Here is a 22,369-nt window from a genome sequence, read left to right on the forward strand (position 1 = left end):
TAGCTATGTTATCATGAGCATACAACTCCAAGCTAGACGCATCAGAACACCCAGAGAGGCAGTTCTAACCTTAAATATGACTGGGAGAAGTGTCCAGAACAAGAAAGCAATATATTCCACAGTATACTAGAACACAGCAAAACATGAACAACAGTCCAAACATAGCTGAGGGCAATAGAGCAAAATGTCCACTAGATGACAGCAAAATGGACCCATCACAACCCTACAGGAAGGGTGAGAAATCCATATCTTCATTTAAACCAGGGTACTTAGTGGCCTGTAGTTTGTAAATCCAAAAACTTTCCCTTTGGTTTAACTGTTTGAGACGGTCCCCTTTTCTAATAGAGGCTGGAACATGATCAATACCCATAGCTTGTAGGGAGGCAGGATTGCCATGATGTAAGGACTTGTAGTGCCTAGCCATGGAGTAGTCTTCATTGCCTACCCGTATGGCGTACTTGTGTTCCGCCAAGCGATCTTGAAGGCGTCTCTTTGTCCGTCCAATGTAGAACACCTTGCACTGTGGACATTCTAATCTATAGATGACATGAGTGGTTTTGCAGTTAATAAAATGCTTGAGGTAATATTCCATTTTAGAAGCTGTGTCAACGAAATACTTTTTCTGTACAATATTACTGCAATGGTTGCACTGGTTACATTTAAAAGAGCCCTTGGGTTTGTGGTCAAGCCAAGTTTTTTGAGAGTCACCCGGAAGATAACTGTGGACTAATTTGTCATTTAGGGTAGGACATCTCTTAAAGCTTATGACTGGTGGTTCAGGAAAGATTTGGCGTAGTAGCGTATCACTTTGGATGATTCCCCAATTGTTTTTAATGATTATTTTAATGTTCTCTGCTTCAGTGCTGTATTTTGTAACAAAATACACTCTCTTTGATGTATCACGAGGCACTCCTCTTCGTAACAAGTTCCCTCTGTCAAGTAATCCAGCCCTTATACCTGCATCTTTCAGGACCTGAACGCTGTAGCCCCGATCCAAAAAGCGATTCTCCAATTCAGCAGATTTGACACTGTAGTCTGTTTCCTGATCGCAAATTCTGCGGACTCTTTGGAATTGGCCATATGGAATATTTTCTTTTAGCCTTTTGGGGTGAAAGCTGTCTGCTCTCAGAATGGTATTTCCATCTGTAGGCTTCCTAAAGATTGATGTGTGCAAACAACCTTTGTCATTTTTACTAATGTCGAGGTCCAAAAAATGAATGTTATCCTTGCTGTATTCCATAGTTAGTTTGATGTTAGGGTTAATGCTGTTAAGGTATTGGTGGAAGGAAATAAGTTCATCTTCTGAGCCGGACCAAAACAGGCAAACATCATCAATATAGCGTCCCCACCATATAATCCGGTCAAAGAAATGGTTATTAGAAGGATCCAAAATGAAATCATTTTCCCATTTACCCAAGTACAAACCAGCGTAGGATTTGGATACAGCTTTAACTTATGGCTTGGGGGCAGTATTTTGACATCTGGATGAGAAGCATGCCCAAAGTAAACTGCCTGTTACTCAGGCCCAGAAGCTAGGATATGCATATAATTGGTAGATTTGGATAGAAAACACTCTAGAGGTACCGAAACTGTTAAAAGAATGTCTGTGAGTATAACATAACTATTATGGCAGGCAAAAACCTGAGGAAAATCCATCCAGGAAGTGGGATATTTTTGATGTGGTTATTTTCAATTGAATGCCTATAGAGTATCTAATGGGTTTGGACCCATATTGCAGTTCCTATGGCTTCCACTGGATGTCAACAGTCTTTAGACATTGTTTCAGGCTTGTTTTCTGAAGAATGAAACCTTTGTCAGTGGACTGTAGAATCATGCAGTGCTGGTTTGTGCACGTGACCGAGTGCACGCCCTTTTTTGTTTTTCCTTTTTGTTGAAAAATTATCGATTATTTAGACAATTGACAACCTGAGGATTAATTATAAACATCGTTTGACATGTTTCGACGAACTTTACCGGTACTATTAGGATGTATTCGTCTGCATGCTTTGACCGCCTTCGAGCCAGTGGATTACTGAACAAAACTTGCCAATAAAACAGAGTTTCTGGGATATAAAGAGGGAATTTATCGAACAAAACTAACATTTATTGTGTAGCTGGGACTCTTGTGACTGCAACCATATGAAGATCTTCAAAGGTAAGTGATTCATTTTATTTTATCGCTATTTCTGACTTTTGTAATTCCTTTACTTGGTTGTAAAATGTTTGTATGCTTTTGTAAGCGAGGCGCTGTCCTCAGATAATCGCATGGTATGCTTTCGCCATAAAGCCTTTTTGAAATCTGACAAAGCGGCTGGATTAACAAGAAGTTCATCTTTAAGCCGATGTATAACACGTCTTTTTTATGAATGTTTATTATGACTATTTCTGTATTTTGAATTTGGCGCTCTGCAATTTCACTGGATGTTGTCGAGGTGGGTCGCTAGCGGAATGCCTGCGCCAGAAAGGTTAAGAAAATTAGTGTAAAAACTGTTAAATCCCTGTAGATTGATGAGGAATTTAAAAATTGTATGGTTGAGAGGGATGAAGCAAAAGGAATGGAAAATTAGTCTGACTGCACAACAGATTGGCAAACGTATGGAAAATTGAGAAATCATGTGACTAAACTAAATAAAAAGAAGAACTACACTATGAAACAAAGATAAATTACATAAACAATGATAGTAAAAACTTTAGAACACGTTAAATAACATTTTGGGCAAAAACGCAAACTCAGCTCCATCATTCATTGAATCAGAAGGCTCATTCATCACAAAACCCACTGATATTGGAAGCTACTTTAATTATTTTTAATTTGCAAGATTAGCCAATTTAGGCATGACATGCTAGCAACAAACTCTGACTATATCTGACCAATTTATGAAAGACGAGCATTGTAATTTAGAATTCCGTAAAGTGAGTGTGGAAGAGGTGAAAAAATGGTTGTTATCTATCAACAATGACAAGCCACTGGAGTCTTACAACTTGGATGGAAAATTACTGAGGATAATAGCGGATGATATTGCCACTCCTACTAGAATGTGTAAAAAGTCATTCCGCTACCTAAGAATAGTAAAGCCCCCTTTACTGGCTCAAATAGCCAACCAATCATCCTGTTACCAACCCTTGGTAAACTTTGGGAAGAAATTGTGTTTAACCAGATACAATGCTATTTTACAGTAAACAAATTGACAACAGACAATAGGGAAGGACATTCAACAAGCACAGCACTTACATAAATGACTGATGATTGGCTGAGAGAAATTGATGATAAGAAGATTGTGGGGGCTGTTTTGTTAGACTTCAGGGCGGCTTTTGACATTATCGATCATGGTCTGCTGCTGGAAAAACATATGTGTTATGGCTTTACACCCCCTGCTATAATGTGGCCAAAGAATTACCTGTGTAACAGAACACAGCGGGTGTTCTTTAATGGAAGCTTCTCCAACATAATCCAGGAAGAATCAGGAATTCCCCAGGGCAGCTGTCTAGGCCCCTTACTGTTTTCAATCTTTACTAATGACATGCCACATGCTTTGAGTAAATGTATGCGGATGACTCAACACTATACACATCAGCTTCTACAACAACTGAAATGAATGCAACACTTAACAAAGAGCTGCAGTTCGTTTCAGAATGGGTGGCAAGGAATAGGTTAGTCCTAAATATTTAAAAGACTAAAAGCATTGTATTTCAGACAAACCATTCACCAAACCCTAAACCTCAACTAAATCTTGTAATGAATAATGTGGAAATTGAGCAAGTTGAGGTGACTAAACCGCTTGGAGTACCCCTGGATTGTAAACTGTCATGGTCAAAACATGTTAATACAACAGTAGCTAAAATGGGGAGAAGTCTGTCCATAATAAAGGCTTCTTAACAGCACCATCAACAAGGCAGTTCCTACAGCTAATAGTTTTGTTGCAGCTGGACTTCTGTTGTCAGGTGCCACAAAAAGGGACTTGGGAAAATTGCAGTTGGCTCAGAATAGGGCAGCATGGCTGGCTCTTGGATGTACACAGAGAGCTAACATTAATAATATGCATGTTAATCTCTCCTGGCTCAAAGTGGAGGAGATATTGACTTCATCACTGCTTGTATTTGTGAGCGGTATTGCCATGTTGAATGCACCGAGCTGTCTGTTTGAACTACTGGCACACAACTCAGACACCCATGCATACCCCACAAGACATGCCACCAGAGGTCTCTTCACAATCCCCAAGTCCAGAACAGACTATGTGAGGCACACCGTACTACATAGAGCCAAGACTACATGGAACTCTATTCCACATCAAGTAACTCATACAATTATTTAAAAAAAAAAAAGGATAAAAATACACCTTATGGAACAGCAGGGACCGTGAAAAGACAAACACAGGCACAGACACACACATGATAACATATGCACTATACACACACGTACATATGGATTTTGTGTTGTAGATATGTGGTAGTAGTGTAGTGGCCTGAGGGCACACACTTAATGTGTTGTGAAATCTGTTGTGAATGTATTGTAATGTTTTTACAATTGTATAACTGTCTTAATTATGCTAGACCCCAGGAAGAGTGGCAGCAGCTAATGGGGATCCATAATGAATACAAATACCTGTGCTCTGCTTCTTTCATATTTATTTCCATCCTAACAAACTCCCCAGGCCCCGCCAGTGACAAGCGTACCCATAACATGAGGCTGCCACCACAATACTTTATCCGTTATTTTACCAGGTAAGTTGACTGAGAACACGTTCTCATTTACTGCAACGACCTGGGGAATAGTTACAGGCGAGAGAAGGGGGATGAATGAGCCAATCGTAAACTGGGGATTATTAGGTGACCATGATGGTTTGAGGGCCAGATTGGGAATTTAGCCAGGACACCGGGGTTAACACCCCTACTCTTACGATATGTGCCATGAGATCTTTAATGACCTCAGAGAGTCAGGACACCCGTTTAACATCCCGTCCGAAAGACGGCACCCTACACAGGGAAGTGTTCCCAATCACTGCCCTGGGGCATTGGGACATTTTTTAGACCAGAGGAAAGAGTGACTCCTACTGCCCCTCCAACACCACTTCCAGCAGCATCTGGTCTCCCATCCAGGGACTGACCAGGACCAACCCTGCTTAGCTTCAGAAGCAAACATTGTCTCCACTGCACATTACTAGCCTGTATGACAAAGTCAAAATAAAAAATGTCATAACAAATCATCCATTCTGTTTGCAAAAAGGCCGTTAAGTAATACTGCAAGACAATATTGCAAGGACATTACCTTTTTAGCCTAAATTTAAAACTACAGGTTTGGGTCATATCCAACACAACACAGCAGAGCGTGAAAGCCTCTGTATTTTCCAGTATTGTGGTGGCAGTATCATGTTATGGATATGCTTGTCAGAGCTTTTTTCTACTAGCTGCAAACCAGATCCTGTTTTGGCACTTACAAAGTTATTTTACCTCTCTGACTGATAAACATGCCCCTTTCAAGCAATTCTGAGTCAAAAACCAAACTAATCCATGGTACTCTCCTGTACTCTCTTCATAATAAATCAAGCCTGGACCAAGGCTAGACAAACTAGCATGTTAACTGATTGGCAGCTATTTAGGAAATTGAGAAATAGGTGCACTGCCTCGGTTAAACAGGCCAAATCAAACTACTTCCTTAACGCTATGGCAGGCTCTGTTAGTGATCCCACTAAATTCTGGAAAATTCTGAATTCACTGAAGCGGGGTAATTCATCTACTTCCCTGCCTAAGCAAGTAGTTTTAGACTCCTGTATTATTACTGGAAAAGTTCCGATTTGTGATGCTTTTAATCATCATTTTATCTCAGTTGCATTCTATGTGAAAGAAATGGTCGTCATACTAGTCTTGGCCAGTCAGTCGACTGTTCTTCCCAATTAAAGCCTCCAGTTGCGTCGATGGATGATCAGTCAACCTCCCGCCACATGGGAAATGGTAGTCAGGGTTTGTCTTTTCGGCAATTCACAGAAACAGAAGTTATTGCTGCCTTATTAGCTATTGACACCAAGAAGTCAATCTGGGCTGACATTGCGTGTTACTGAGCCCCTCATTGCTGGCTCAGTAACACCCGTGTTTTATTTAAATTTCGTATCAGGAAAATTCCAAAAGTGTGGAAAGCAGTTGTTGTGCTGCCACTCCATAAGGGCGGGGAAAGTAGTGCTCTCGATAATTATCAACCCATTTCCTGGCCTTTCCAAATGACCTGTAAAACTGAAAGATGTTCTCTCCGCCCTATGGCAAATGACTAGAATTGTGTGAAATTAATGATACAATTGCAAAAGCTTCTCTACACCCCATCCCCTGGCAAATCTGTAGAATTGCAAGAAATGAACTCGAAAAATAAAAATGTTCTCTCTGCTATCAAGAGGGGAGCCACTAAAAATGTTTTTCACTTAGGGCCCCTAAAAAGCTAGGGCCAGCTCTGACTGCATGTGTGGTTATGGATGTGGGTACACAGACGCCCCGAGCCACTACGGCCCCTCATGATGAGTTCAGATTTTTTTGTGGCCCCCAACCCCATCAAAGTTACATAACTGTTGTTGTACTCATTTTGCCTATTCATATACTGTCCATACTGTCTATACACACCATTATATACATAGATATTCATATTCCGGGCTCTGACATTTCTTCATTCATATTTTTGGGATTTGTGTGCACTGTTTTGTATTGTTCGGTGTACTGCACTGTCGTAGCTAGAAACATAAGCATTTCGCTGCACCTGCGATAACATCTGCTAAATATGTGTACGGGAACCAATACAATTTGATTTGAGTTGCCCATCCCTGCCCTAGAGTCTAAGCCACTAGATGGCGATATCTAATAAGGCTAACATATGGAATTGTTTTAACTAGACAGAAGATGGTTATACCATGGACCATTTTGCTATTTACATTTTAAGACCACTGTAGGTATGAAACAATTATTTAAAAAAAATACTTGATGAAACATTGAAACTGGCCTTACTGATATTAGCCCATAGAAACACATTTATACATGGTAAAACAGATTAAATTACGAGCGCACTTGGTTTAGCCACAGAAAAGGACAGCAACCTTACAGCTAGCCATGATTGGCTGAGATAATGAATAGACTGGAAATGCCGAGAGATGAGTTTAGATTGGTCTGACATGTAGCACGCTTCTGTCTATTTGAGCTGGTCAGTACGTGTAGATAATCCTGTCTAACACTGCTTTAAAAAATATATATTGCATAGTAGAACTGCATAAGTGTTGCTCTCCACATTCTGGAGGACCGAGTTTTGAAATTAGAGTATGATAGCTAAGGTGATGGAGAAAACACCTGTCTCCGGATTACATCTCCAAACTAAGGGCAAACACAGCATCTGTGACAGAGAGGGAAAAGCGTCCATCCATGTATACGGGTAAGAGAGTCTAGCTAGCTACATTTTCAGATATTATACGCTTCTAATTCTGTCAGAAAGTCATTTTCATTTCAAGTTAAAGTGTACTGTTAGCTAGCTAGCTAACATTAGCTGGCTGGCTCGCTAGCTAACGTTACGTGTATGATCTGTGCAGTAATATTATTCATATCTCAGAGCCATTTGCATTGCTAGTTATTGCATAATGTTTGCTAGCTAACATTGAACCTAGTTGGGATAATGACCCAACACACCTCCAGGCTGCGTAAGGGCTATTTGACAAAGAAGAAGAGTGATAGAGTGCTGCATCAGATGACCTGGCCTACACAATCACCCGACCTCAACCCAATTGAGATGGTTTGGGATGAGTTGGACCGCACAGTAAAGGAAAAGCAGTCAACAAGTGCTCATCATATGTGGGAACTCATTCAAGACTGTTTGAAAAGCTGGTTTAGAGAATGCCAAGAGTGTGCAAAGCTGTCATCAAGGCAAAGGGTGGCTACTTTGAAGAATCTCAAATATAAAATATATTTGTTTAACCTGTCTAGGATCAGCGTGGCGCTAGCGGCACCCCCCCCCCCCCCCCCACTGAAAAACCAGTGCCGCGAAATTCAAAAAAAATATATTTTTAAAATTTTTAACTTTCACACATTAAAGTCCAATACAGCTAATGAAAGACACAGATCTTGTGAATCCAGTCAACATTTCCGATTTTTAAAATGTTTTACAGGGAAGACACAATATGTAAAGATGTACATCTATTACCTAAAAACACATTAGCATAATCCACCATCTTTTATTTGTCCACCAACACCAGTAGCCATCACCAATTCGGCTAAACTAAGATATTTATAGCCCCTAACCAACAAAAAAACTCATTAGATGACAGTCTGATAACATATTTATGGTATGGGATAGGTTTTGTTAGAAAAAAGTGCATATTTCAGGTAGACTTCATAGTTTACAATTGCACCCACCATCACAAATGGACTAGAATAATTACAATGAGCAACGTGTTTACCTAACTACTAATCATCAAACATTTCGTAAAAATACACAGCATACACGAATCGAAAGACACAGATCCTGTGAATACAGACAATATTTCAGATTTTCTAAGTGTCTTACAGCGAAAACACAATAAATCGTTATATTAGCTTAGCACATAGCAATTAGCAGCCCAGCATTGATTCTAGCCAAAGTGAGCGATAAAAGTCAACATCGCCAAAAGATATTAATTTTTTCACTAACCTTCTCAGAATTCTTCCGATGACACTCCTGTAACATCACATTACAACATGCATATACAGTTTGATCGAAAATGTTTATATTTAGCCACCAAAATCATGGTTAGACAATGTGAAATGTAACTCAGCTGGTCAGAATTTGTCCTTGCGCCACTTAGACAGTGATCTACTCTTATACATAAATACCCATAAACGTGACTAAAAAATATAGGGTGGACAGGGATTGATAGACAATTTAATTCTTAATACAATTGCGTTATTACATTTTTTAATTTATCCTTACTTTTCAATACAGTTTGCGCCAAGCGAAGCTACGTCAAAAAACATGGCGTCCTAAGCCACTAAAATGTTTCGACAGAAACACGATTTATCATAATAAAAATGTCCTACCTTGAGCTGTTCTTCCATCAGTATCTTGGGCAAAGGATCCTTTCTTGGGAGAAATCGTCTTTTGGTGGAAAGCTGTCCTCTTGCCATGTGGAAATGTCAACTGCGTTCGGGATGAACTGAAAAGCGTGCCCAACTTTTCACATCGTTGCAAAAATAAATGTCCCAAAATCGCACTAAACGGATATAAATTGCTATAAAACGCTTTAAATTAACTACTTTATGATGTTTGTAACTCCTATAACGAGTGAAAAGATGACCGGAGAAATATAACAGGCTAAACTAACGCTTGGAACAGGAGAGGGTCGGTGTCTTCCACGCGCGTTACGCAGCAAGAAAAGACTTGCTAGCTAAAGGTTTTTTTCATTTGTAGGGCCTGTGAACGAGCAATCGACCCCGTTGGAATCGTCATCACGTAAAGGCATCCAGGGGAAGACGTAAGAAGTGTCCGTATAGTCATAGCAACGACAGTGCCCTTTTAACTGACTTCAGAAAAGTGGCCAACATTTCTCAAATCTGACTCCATGTCAGGGAAATTGCTGTAGAATGGGCTCTGTTCCACTTAGAGACAAAATTTCAACTCCTATAGAAACTATAGACTGTTTTCTATCCAATAATAATAATAATATGCATATTGTACGATCAAGGATTTTGTGGGAAGCCGTTTAAAAAATTAGCCACATTAGCATAAATAGTCTAAACAGCGCCCCCATCCCCAACAGGTTAACACTTTTTTGGTTACTACATGATTCCATATGTGTTATTTCATAATTTTGATGTCTTCACTATTATTCTACAATGTAGAATATAGTAAAAATAAAAACCCTTGAATGAGTAGGTGTGTCCAAACTTCCAAGCTTTAAAAAATTAAATGTTTCCTTGTCACACCTGCCCATTGATGGCCAAAAATTCAGACAGGAGTAGTCTGTCTGAGAGTAAATCAAGAGGCCTGGAGAATCAATCACGGATAAACATATAGATTTAAAGGAGTCTAAACCTGTTTCCAATAAGAACTCAACTTACCCTCAACACATGTCCCTGAGAACACACACGCAGGCACACATGTTTACACACGCACACCAACACACCTTCCTGTGGCATGTACATACCTGCCGGGTTTGTTGGTGTATTTCTGTAGCCGTGCCTTAACCTCGTCGTAGGTCAAGAAAGCCATGTAACCAGGGTGAGTCACAGCCAGGAAGTTCCAGTTTCTCAGGATGGAGCCCCATGGCTGATAAGGAGGAGAGAATAAGGAGAGGAGTCACACACACCCACAAATACTTCCACTTGGATCAACAATTAAACATTGTGCAAGAAAGGACTCCTAATTCTTGGAGCTCACAGAGCTCACAGATGGTCCGCTCAAATAACACAATAGCACACCTTAAGTGACGCACACACACACTTTATTACATCACAAGATGAGGAAGCATCAGGTTCCATCCTGTCTACCATTCTTATAGTGTACTTACTAAACCAGGATCACTTGTACAGAGTACGCATCTACTCAGAACTTCAAGGGCACTATATCTTGGAGCCGGGGATTTTTTTATTTATTAATAATAGTGCATAGAAAGGCCTCCCGAGTGGCGCAGCGGTCTAAGTCACTGCATCTCAGTGCCTGAGGCGTCACTACAGACCCGGGTTCTATCCCAGAGGGCATCCGTAGCCGCGTCCTCAGAGCACGCGCAGACCAGCTGGCTGGAGTGTTTACGGACATATTCAATCTCTGCCAATCCCAGTCTGCTCTCCCCACATGCTTCAAGATGTCCGTCGTTATTCCTGTACCCAAGAAAGCAAAGTTAACTGAACTGAATTACTATCACCCCGTAGCAGTCACTTCTGTCATCATGAAGTGCTTCGAGAGACTAGTCAAGGATCATAGCACCTCTACCTTACCCTAGACTCACTTCAATTTGCTTACCGCCCCAATAGATCCACATAAGATGCCATCGCACTGCCCTATCCCATCTGGACAAGAGGAATACCTATGTAAGAATGATGTTCATTGACTATAGCAAAGCATTCAACACCATAGTACCCTGCAAGCTCATCATTAAGCTTTGGTCCCTGGGTCTGAACCCCGCACTGTGCAACTGGGTCCTGGACTTCCTGACGGGCCTCCCCCAGGTGGTGAAGGGTAGGAAACAACACCTCCACTTCACTGATCCTCAACACTGGGGCCCCACAAGGATGGGTGTTCAGCCCCCTCCTGTACTCCCTGTTCACCCATGACTGCGTGGCCACGCACGCCAATAACTCAATCATCAAGTTTGCAGACGACACAACATTAGTAGTCCCGATTACCAATAATGACGAGACAGCCTACAGGGAGGAGGTGAGGGCCCTAGGAGTGTGGTGCCAGGAAAATAACCCATCACCCAACGTAAACAAAAACAAAGGAGCTGATCGTGGACTTCAGGAAACAGCAGAGGGAGCACCCCCTATCCACATCGACGGGATCGCAGCTTCAAGTTCCTCGGCGTACACATCACTGACAAACTGAAATGGTCCACTCACACAGACATTGTGGTGAAGAAGGCGCAACAAAACCCTCACATTCTTTTACAGATGCACAATTGTGAGCATCCTGTCGGGCTGTACCACCGCCTGGTACGGCAACTGCACCGCCCGCAACCGCAGGGCTCTCCAGAGGGTGGTGCGGTCTGCACAACGCATCACATGGGGAAAACTACCTGGCCTCCAGGACACCTACAGCACCCGATGTCACAGGAAGGCCAAAAAGATCAAGGACAACAACCACCCGAGCCACTGCCTGTTCACCCCACTATCATCCAGAAGGTGAGGTCAGTACAGGTGCATCAAAGCTGGGACCGAGAGACTGAAAAACAGCTTCTATCTCAAGGCCATCAGACGGTTAAATAGCCATCACTAGCACCTTAGAGGCTGCTGCCCTGTATACATAGACTTGAAATCACTGGCCACTTTAATAATTGGAACACTAGTCTCTTTAATAATGTTTACATATTTTACCCTACTCATCTCATATGTATATACTGTACTCTATTCTAGTCTATTCTATCTTAGTCTATGCCGCTCTGACATTGCTCGTCCAAATATTTATATATTCTTAATTCCATTCCTTTACTCGAAACGTGTATGTATTGTCCGTTTTGTTATGAGATTTTTAGATATTACTTGTTAGATATTTTTACACTGCCGGAGCTAGACACACAAGCATTTCGCAACACCCGCAATAACATCTGCTAAACATTTGTTTGTGACCAATAACATTTGATTTGATGATTTGATGCTGTGTCATCAACTGGCCATGACCGAGAGTCCCAAAGGGCGGCATACAATTGGACCTACATCGTTTCTCTGAATGCACCCGGCTTGTCCCTTTGACCTATATTCATTACTGTCTTTCTTTATGAAATGGGGTGGAGGAGGCGAGGGTGGAGGGAACCCTCGTTTCAGTTTTCACCTTTCTCAGATAGCTATGACAGTCCATTTATGGCATTTGGGTAACCCGAGGAGGAGGAAAGGGGGAGGATCATTCAGAATTCTACTAAAAGAGAAAGAATGTGGGGGGAAAAAATGTATTAAAAAAGCATGAGAAAACTAAGTGAAATTTACCTGGAACAGCCTGGTGAAGATGTCGAACTCAAAGACAGATATGTAGTCGTTGCAGGTGAGATCGATGGTGGACTTAATGGCCATGGCCTCCAGGCTAGAGCTGATGTGATGCACTTCGTGAAGGCACTGTCGGAACACTCTCCAAGGCACGATGGTCCTGGAGGGCACAACCAGACCACAAAGCAAAAGTCAGTGGAGCTAAACGACAGTCTAAAGTCACCAAAGTAAGCCTGGTGGTAGCTCATAATAAGCAACTGGGTTTCCAAGCTTTTACTGATAGCAATGACCTTGTGTGGAATATCACAATAAAGACAGAGCTTTTCATGCTATGTGCAGTGCCTTCAGAAAGTATTCATAACTATGTCACCACAAAATCACATTAACCTTTTACTGCAGTGGGCGAAATCAAGGTCACACAGAGTGTTTCTAAGTAATCTTAAACAAATCTACTTTGAAACAAAAGTATACACCTCACACACATGATTAAGGGCTTAAAAAAAAGAAGACACCTGTACCATTTCAGATATAGAGTTGAAACGTATTCAAGTTCGGGTTTGCATCCCATTATTACACTTTATATACATCACAGAAGACTGAAATATAACAAAACCATTTGACATAGGAAAACTGGATTTTGGCGTATTTTTTTTAAATGAATGTTTATTAATTATGAAATAAAAATTCCATCCATGAGGCCACTAGAGGGTGATTTGGTAATTTGCCTGCAGGAAAGGGCTACATCGTCATGTCGCTAAACATAATATTTGAGGAGAGGGTTACAGTAATCTGGTGTGAAGTAATAGATAGTGGGGGTACGGCGTACCGGTGAAATGTGAGCCTATCACAATTAATACAACATGCCCAATAAACTACAGGCTATTACAACATGAGTTAACATTACTGCATGCCAACCGCATTAATAATTTGAGAATTGACTGGGAACCGGGTGGTATACGCTCCAAATTGCGTTATGGTTTGAGGAGAACATTCTGTCAAGGCGGAGATGAGTGGCCGAGACGCTCGCGGACAAGGCGGAGATGAGTGGCCGAGACACTCGCGGACAAGGCGGAGATGAGTGGCCGAGACGCTCGCGGACAAGGCGGAGATGAGTGGCCGAGACGCTCGCGGACAAGGCGGAGATGAGTGGCCGAGACGCTCGCGGACAAGGCGGAGATGAGTGGCCGAGACGCTCGCGGACAAGGCGGAGATGAGTGGCCGAGACGCTCGCGGACAAGGCGGAGATGAGTGGCCGAGACGCTCTCGGACAAGGCGGAGATGAGTGGCCGAGACGCTCGCGGACAAGGCGGAGATGAGTGGCCGAGACGCTCTCGGACAAGGCGGAGATGAGTGGCCGAGACGCTCGCGGACAAGGCGGAGATGAGTGGCCGAGACGCTCGCGGACAAGGCGGAGATGAGTGGCCGAGACGCTCGCGGACAAGGCGGAGATGAGTGGCCGAGACGCTCGCGGACAAGGCGGAGATGAGTGGCCGAGACGCTCGCGGACAAGGCGGAGATGAGTGGCCGAGACGCTCGCGGACAAGGCGGAGATGAGTGGCCGAGACGCTCGCGGACAAGGCGGAGATGAGTGGCCGAGACGCTCGCGGACAAGGCGGAGATGAGTGGCCGAGACGCTCTCGGACAAGGCGGAGATGAGTGGCCGAGACGCTCTCGGACAAGGCGGAGATGAGTGGCCGAGACGCTCTCGGACAAGGCGGAGATGAGTGGCCGAGACGCTCGCGGACAAGGCGGAGATGAGTGGCGGAGACGCTCGCGGACAAGGCGGAGATGAGTGGCCGAGACGCTCTCGGACAAGGCGGAGATGAGTGGCCGAGACGCTCGCGGACAAGGCGGAGATGAGTGGCCGAGACGCTCGCGGACAAGGCGGAGATGAGTGGCCGAGACGCTCGCGGACAAGGCGGAGATGAGTGGCCGAGACGCTCTCGGACAAGGCGGAGATGAGTGGCCGAGACGCTCTCGGACAAGGCGGAGATGAGTGGCCGAGACGCTCGCGGACAAGGCGGAGATGAGTGGCCGAGACGCTCTCGGACAAGGCGGAGATGAGTGGCCGAGACGCTCGCGGACAAGGCGGAGATGAGTGGCCGAGACGCTCGCGGACAAGGCGGAGGTGAGTGGCCGAGACGCTCGCGGACAAGGCGGAGATGAGTGGCCGAGACGCTCGCGGACAAGGCGGAGATGAGTGGCCGAGACGCTCGCGGACAAGGCGGAGATGAGTGGCCGAGACGCTCGCGGACAAGGCGGAGATGAGTGGCCGAGACGCTCGCGGACAAGGCGGAGATGAGTGGCCGAGACGCTCTCGGACAAGGCGGAGATGAGTGGCCGAGACGCTCGCGGACAAGGCGGAGATGAGTGGCCGAGACGCTCGCGGACAAGGCGGAGATGAGTGGCCGAGACGCTCGCGGACAAGGCGGAGATGAGTGGCCGAGACGCTCGCGGACAAGGCGGAGATGAGTGGCCGAGACGCTCGCGGACAAGGCGGAGATGAGTGGCCGAGGCGCTCGCGGACAAGGCGGAGATGAGTGGCCGAGACCGAGGAGCTCGTGGACAACAGTGGATGCATCAATTCAGGCCACAAGTGTAAGCCTAATGACAATCTCAGAATGTCATTACAATATACGTAGGTGTTTTGTAACAGATGTCTCTTTCCATTCATCAAATTGTGGGTGCATAGCGCACTGTTGAAGTTCTGATGCTGAAATTATTTTGTCAGTGGACGAATGTCATCCTAAAAAACTAAAAGTAAAATTTGGCGTGCTGAACACTATGGCTCTCACACACTATGATCTTTCTAATAAGCCAGCAATAAAGCAAGGGGAACCAAAACCCAAACTGTGAGGTAAAACGTCTACGTGCTGTGAGACAGACAGAAAGGTGCACTTCCTGTCACAAGACAAATAACTCTGAGTGTAATAGATACAGAGTTGTGTGAGCATGGAAAGATAGTTCACAATACACCCTAAACAACCCTCAAGGGAGGTTTCGGTGGTTGGGCCCTTTAGGGGAATTGGAAGCTAACAAGACAACATCACACCTACACTGAGCCTTTTGTCACGAGTAGCCCTGCATATACGACTGTTACAGGGTGGATTATAAAAAGTCAGATCGCTCTAATTCAATATCTATGTCATTTTCTTATAGGTGGTAGGCTATTCAACTTCAACGGCCGGTCAAAACTAGATATTCTGCAGGAACCCTTTTGTATAACAGAAGGTGAAATCAAATAACACATACAATTCTAATCCCCAACTCCCACACTTCACCACTCCCCCCGCAAATAATAATAATAATAATAATAATAATCACTAATGAAAATGTTTTAAAATATATATATTTAAGCAAGGGATAGCTGCAGCCATTGGGGAAAGTCACAACAGAATTGTCACCACGAGTCTTTTCTGATGTTTAAGATCACAGGTATCATTTTCAAAATGAGTGGCACCCACTGAGTGACACAGCCAGTCCATGCCAGGCTTTTGAGGGACACTAAGATGATGAAATCCCATGCCTTTGAATAGTCTGGGTCTCATTCAGTCAAGGTTCCCTGGGAAAACTTCTAAATAAAGCTAGGTAACATATGTCACCATCAGCATCACATTTCACTTGTCATAAAGCAGTCTTTTTGGGATATGATGACATAGTGGATTATGTCACATTTAGCAAATCACCCTACACAAGGCCCTGCTATGTGGAAGCGATTAAGTGTACTGTAGTGCCTTCAGAAAGTATTCACACAGCATGAATTTAAAATGGATTTCATTTAGATGTTCATTATGTATTTCATTGTGTATTGTGTCACAATACCCCATGATGTCAAAGTGGAATTATGTTTCTAGAAATGTTTAAGATTAATAAAAAATGAAAAGATGTAATGTCTTGAGTCAATGAGTATTCAACCCCTTTCTTACGGCAAGCCTAAATAACTTCAGAAGTAAACATTTGCTTAACAAGTAGGATAATCATTTGTATGGACTAATTCTGTGTGCAATAATGGTATTTAATAGGATTTTTGAATGACTACCCCATCTCTGTACCCCACACATGAAATTATTTGTAAGGTCCCTCAGTCGAGCAGTGTATTTCAAGCACAGATTCAACAATAAATACCAGCGAGGTTTTCCTATGCCTCACAAAGAAGGACACCTATTGGTAGATGGGTAAAAAGCAGACACTGCATATCCCTTTGAGCATGGTGAAGTTACTAATTACATTTTGGATGGTGTATCAATACACCCAGTCACTACAAAGGTACAGATTTTCTCCCTAACTCAGTTGGCGGAGAGGAAGGAAATCGCTCAGGGACTTCAACATTAGGCCAATAGTCATATTAAACCAGTTACAGAGTTAAATGGCTGAAATAGGAGAAAACTGAGGATGGATCAACAACATTGTAGTTACTCCACAATATAAACCTAAATGACAGATTGAACCAAAGAAGCCTGTACAGAATCAAAATATTCCCAAAACATGCAACCTGTTTGCAATAAGGCAAATAAATGACCTTTTTGTGCTGAATATAAACCATTATGTTTCGAGCAAATCCAACACAACACATCATTGAGTACCACTCTTCATATTTTCAAGTATGGTGGTGGCTGCATCATGTTATGTATATGCTTGTCATCAGCAAGGACTAGGACGTTTTAAGGATAAAAAGAAAAGGAATAGAGCTAAGCACCGGCAACACCCTAGAGGAAAACCAGGTTCAGTCTGCTTTCCAACAGACACTGGGAGACAAATTCACTTTTCAGCAGGACACTCCGAGTCCTATTAAAATTCTTGCTTGAAAATAGTTATTTGCTAAAAAGCTATTTTTGCCCATTTTAACGGAAATCTATTATAGTAAGGTCCTAAATTGATTTGATATTGATATAAAAACCTTTAAAAATTAATTGTGTTTCCAGCAGCAACACCAAAGGCCACTGGCCAAAATTGTTGACCTGCTTCCTTTTTTCTTCCAAGTGGAATTTGTTTGGGAGGTGGAAATGGTATGGTAACAGATTATCTATGTACTGGGACTGTACACTGTGAAACCATTGTTGTAGATTTGTTCTTTTTCTTCTTTGACTCATACTTCATGAGTACTTCTCCACAGTCAGTGTTTTCTTAGGGGGTGCATGTGGGTGTGTGTGTGGGGGCAGACATTACTGTGTCTGCATATGACTGTTTTAGAAACTAACACACACCTTTATTGTAGATGAAGACTATTTTCAGACTGCCTAGAATACATAAGTTAGGCCATTATATCATTAAACATGTGAGTTTCATTTAAAACCAAGTCAATATTACTGTAAACCTCAATTTACATGAACAGCAGGCTCACAGGCACATTTTAATTTTTGTACCTTTATTTATTCAGGGGAACCCATTGAGACCAGGGTCTCATTTTCAATGGTGCCCCGAGGACAACAAATTCCAAAAAGATTTTCCCAATAACAATAAAAACAACCAAAACTATCATTTACAATTTCGGCACCACAATCAACATTAAAACTAAAGGCGGACCCACATATGCTGAGCACTTGTTGGCTGCTTCTCCTTTATTCTGCAGTCCAACTCATCCCAAACCATCTCAATTAGGTTGAGGTCAGGTTATTGTGGAGGCTAGGTCATCTGATGCAGCACTCCATCACTCTCCTTCTTGGTCAAATAGTCCTTACACAACCTGGAGGTGTGTTTTGGGTCATTGTCCTGTTGAAAAACAAATGATATTCCCACTAAGCGCAAACCAGATGGGATCGTGCATCGCTGAAGAATGCTGTGGTAGCCATGCTGGGTAAATGTGCCTTCAATTATGAATAAATTCCTGACAGTGTCACCAACAAAGCACCCCGACAACATCACACCACCTCCTCCATGCGTCACGACGGGAACCACAAATGCGGAGATCATCCGTTCACCTACTCTGCGTCTCACAAAGACACGGCGGTTGGAACCAAAAATTGAGAATTTGGACTCATCAGACCAAAGGACAGATTTCCACTGGTCTAATGTCCATTGCTCGTGTTTCTTGGCCCAAGCAAGTCTCTTTGTCTTATTGGTGTGCTTTAGTAATTGTTTCTTTTTTTTTCTTTTTTTTTATCCCATTTTCTCCCCAATTTTCGTGGTATCCAATCGCTAGTAATTACTACCTTGTCTCATCGCTACTACTCCCGTACGGGCTCGGGAGAGACGAAGGTCGAAAGCCATGCGTCCTCCGAAGCACAACCAAACCAGCCGTACTGCTTCTTAACACAGCGCGCCTCCAACCCGGAAGCCAGCCGCACCAATGTGTCGGAGGAAACACCGTGTACCTGGCCCCCTTGGCTGGCGCGCACTGCGCCCGGCCCGCCACAGGAGTCGCTGGAGCGCGATGAGACAAGGATATCCCTACCGGCCAAACCCTCCCTACCCTGGACGACGCTATGCCAATTGTGCGACGCCCCACGGACCTCCCGGTCGCGGCCGGCTGCGACAGAGCCTGGGCGCGAACCCAGAGACTCTGGTGGCGCAGTTAGCACTGCGATGCAGTGCCCTAGACCACTGCGCCACCCGGGAGGCCTAGTAATTGTTTCTTTGCAGCAATTCGACCATGAAGGTCTGATTCACGCAGTCTCCTCTGAACAGTTGATGTTAAGAAGTGTCTGTAACTTGAACTCTGAAGCATTTATTTGGGCTACAATCTGAGTCTGGTAACTTATCCTCTGCAGCTGAGGTAACTCTGGGACTTCCTGTTCTGTGGCATTCTTAATTAGAGCCAGTTTCATTGTAGGGACTGCACTTGAAGAAACTTTCAAAGTTCTTGAAATTTTCTGCATTGACTGACCTTCATGTCTTAAAGTAATGATGAACTGTCGTTTCTCTTTGCTTATTTGAGCTGTTCTTGCCATAATATGGGCTTTATCTTTTACCAAATAGGGCTATCTTCTGTATACCACCCCTACCTTGTCACAACACAACTGATTAACTCAAAAGCATTAAGGAGTAAAGACATTCCACAAATTAACTTTCAACAAGGCACACCTGTTAATTGAAATGCATTCCAGATGACTACCTCATGAAGCTGGTTGAGAGAATTCCAAGAGTGTGCAAAGCTGTCATCAAGGCAAAGGGTGGCTACTTTGACGATTCTCAAATATAAAATATATTTTGATATGTTTAACACTTTTTTGGTTACTACATGATTCCATATGTGTTATCTCATAGTTTTGATGTCTTTACTATTATTCTACAATGTAGAAAATTGTAAAAATAAAGAAAACCACTGGAATGAGTAGGTGTGTACAAACGTTAGTAGTATAATTGCCTTACTAAAGAGCTCAGTGACTTTTAACTTGGCATCGTCATAGGCAGGGTTGGGGAACAACTGATTACATGTAACCCGTTACACGGGACTTTCAGCTCCCTCCAAAGATTTTCTATTGGTTTCAGGTCTGGAGACTGGCTAAACCACTCCAGGACCTTGAGATGCTTCTTACGGAGCCACTCCTTAGTTGCCCTGGCTGTGTGTTTCGGGTTGTTGTCATGCTGGAAGACCCAGCCACGACCCATCTTCAATGCTCTTACTGAGGGAAGGAGGTTGTTGGCCAAGATCTCATGATACATGGCCCCATCCATCCTCCCCTCAATACAGTGCAGTCGTCCAGTGCCCATTGCAGAAAAGCATCCCCAAAGAATAATGATTCCACCTCCATGCTTCACGGTTGGGATGGTATTCTTGGGGTTGTACTCATCCTTCTTCTTCCTCCAAACACGGCCAGTGGAGTTTAGACTAAAAAGCTCTATTTTGTCTCATCAGACCACATGACCTTCTCCCATTCCTCCTCTGGATCATCCAGATGGTCATTGGCAAACCTCAGATGGGCCTGGACATGCGCTGGCTTGAGCAGGGGGACCTTGCGTGCGCTGCAGGATTTTAATCCATGACGGCGTAGTGTGTTACTAATGGTTTTCTTTGAGACTGTGGACCCAGCTCTCTTCAGGTCATTGACCAGGTCCTGCCGTGTAGTTCTGGGCTTATCCCTCACCTTCCTCATGATCATTGATGCCCCAAGAGGTGAGATCTTGCATGGAGCCCCAGACCGAGGGTGACTGACCGTCATCTTGAACTTCTTCCATTTTCTAATAATTGCACCAACAGTTGTTGCCTTCTCACTAAGCTGCTTGCCTATTGTCCTGTAGCCCATCCCAGCCTAGTGCAGGTCTACAATTTTATCCCTGATGTCCTTACACAGCTCTCTGGTCTTGGCCATTGTGGAGAGGTTGGAGTCTGTTTGATTGAGTGTGTGGACAGGTGTCTTTTATACAGGTAACGAGTTCAAACAGGTGCAGTTAATACAGGTAATGAGTGGAGAACAGGAGGGCTTCTTAAATAAAAACTAACAGGTCTGTGAGAGCCGGAATTCTTACTGGTTGAGGTGATCAAATACTTATGTCATGCAATAAAATGCAAATGAATTACTTAAAAATCATACAATGTGATTTTCTGGATTTTTAGATTCCGTCTCTCACAGTTGAAGTGTACCTATGATAAAAAATTAGACCTCTACATGCTTTGTAAGTAGGAAAACCTGAAAAATCGGCAGTGTATCAAATACTTGTTCTCCCCACTGTATATCCATTGATTCTTGAAGAATATAACTTATAAATGCCTCATGAGCTTAGTTCAACTGTCACACTCCATGAGAACCCAAAATAGAAGCTTGTTTTTTCTCCAATGTTTGTAAACATTGCAAATGTAAACATTGCAAATGTAAACAAACAATGTATAGCCTCATAACATGGTTAAAACAATCATTTGATATTTCATTTTAATATCAGATTGCTGTCTGAGTAGAGAAGTGCAACCGAAGCACAGAATTTGTCTGATGCCGAGCAGAAATTACAATAAGAAGCATTTTAGATCTGCGTTTACAAAACACAGCAAGATATTTATGTGTTTTATCTTTTTTTCCTGCATGAAAAACAAAGAATTCTGCACTAACACTAAGTTTAACTTGTTAGTTATCTAAGTAAGTGGCTGAATTAATGACGGGGCATCATATTGTGTTGGCTTTCTACTATGTTTGAGAAGTCAAAGCCCTTTGGACGAGTTATCTGTACAGCTGCCATCTTTTGATTTCCATTTTTCGCTTGCACTTGTTAGCATATTTAGCTAGCCGCCTCCATTGAAATTCGCTATAACTTATAAATGTTACTTTTGTTAGCATTCTCTTTAATAGACGCCCAGTCGGCTTCTTATACGTTTTTGGCACCCCCTCGTGTACTAAGCATCAAAGCTGGGACAGAGAGAATGAAAAACAGCTTCTATCTCCAGGCGATCAGACTGTTAATCAGTCATTATTAGCCGGCTTCCGCACCGTAAACAATGCTAGATTGTTCTGTTAAAATGTCATTTGATCTCTGAAAAATGTAACTAATTGATTACTCACTTCATGTGTAAATTCTATATTCTCGACATAGCTCATCCTATATAACTACTGTTGTACATATCTTTTTCCAACATATATATTGTCCACACTGTCTATATGTAACGGATGTGAAATGGCTAGCTAGTTAGCAGGTACGTGCTAGTAGCGTTTCAATCAGTCACGTCACTTGCTCTGAACCCTATTAGTAGTGTTGCCCCTTGCTCTGCAAGGGCCGTGGCCTTTGTGGAGCGATGGGTAACGAGGCTTCGTGGGCGACCGTTGTTGATGTGTGCAGAGGGTCCCTGGTTCGCGCCCGTGTCGGGGCGAGGGGACGG

The 22,369-nt window shown here is 43.1% G+C and overlaps 1 protein-coding gene across 2 annotated transcripts in view; it reads right to left on the reverse strand.

Annotated features, from left to right (window-relative positions):
- cblb (Cbl proto-oncogene B, E3 ubiquitin protein ligase) overlaps positions 1-22,369 on the reverse strand; it is a 180,518-nt gene that overhangs the window by 92,696 nt on the left and 65,453 nt on the right. For both annotated transcript variants that reach the window (XM_055943014.1, XM_055943015.1), the window contains exons 5-6: positions 12,631-12,787; positions 10,140-10,261 (exon numbers count right to left, since the gene is read on the reverse strand). In XM_055943014.1, the coding sequence (XP_055798989.1) occupies positions 10,140-10,261; positions 12,631-12,787 (279 nt within the window). The remainder of the gene's footprint in view (positions 1-10,139; positions 10,262-12,630; positions 12,788-22,369) is intronic.

Source organism: Salvelinus fontinalis, chromosome 13 (genome assembly GCF_029448725.1).
Source record: "Salvelinus fontinalis isolate EN_2023a chromosome 13, ASM2944872v1, whole genome shotgun sequence".
NCBI classification, from domain to species: domain Eukaryota; kingdom Metazoa; phylum Chordata; class Actinopteri; order Salmoniformes; family Salmonidae; genus Salvelinus; species Salvelinus fontinalis.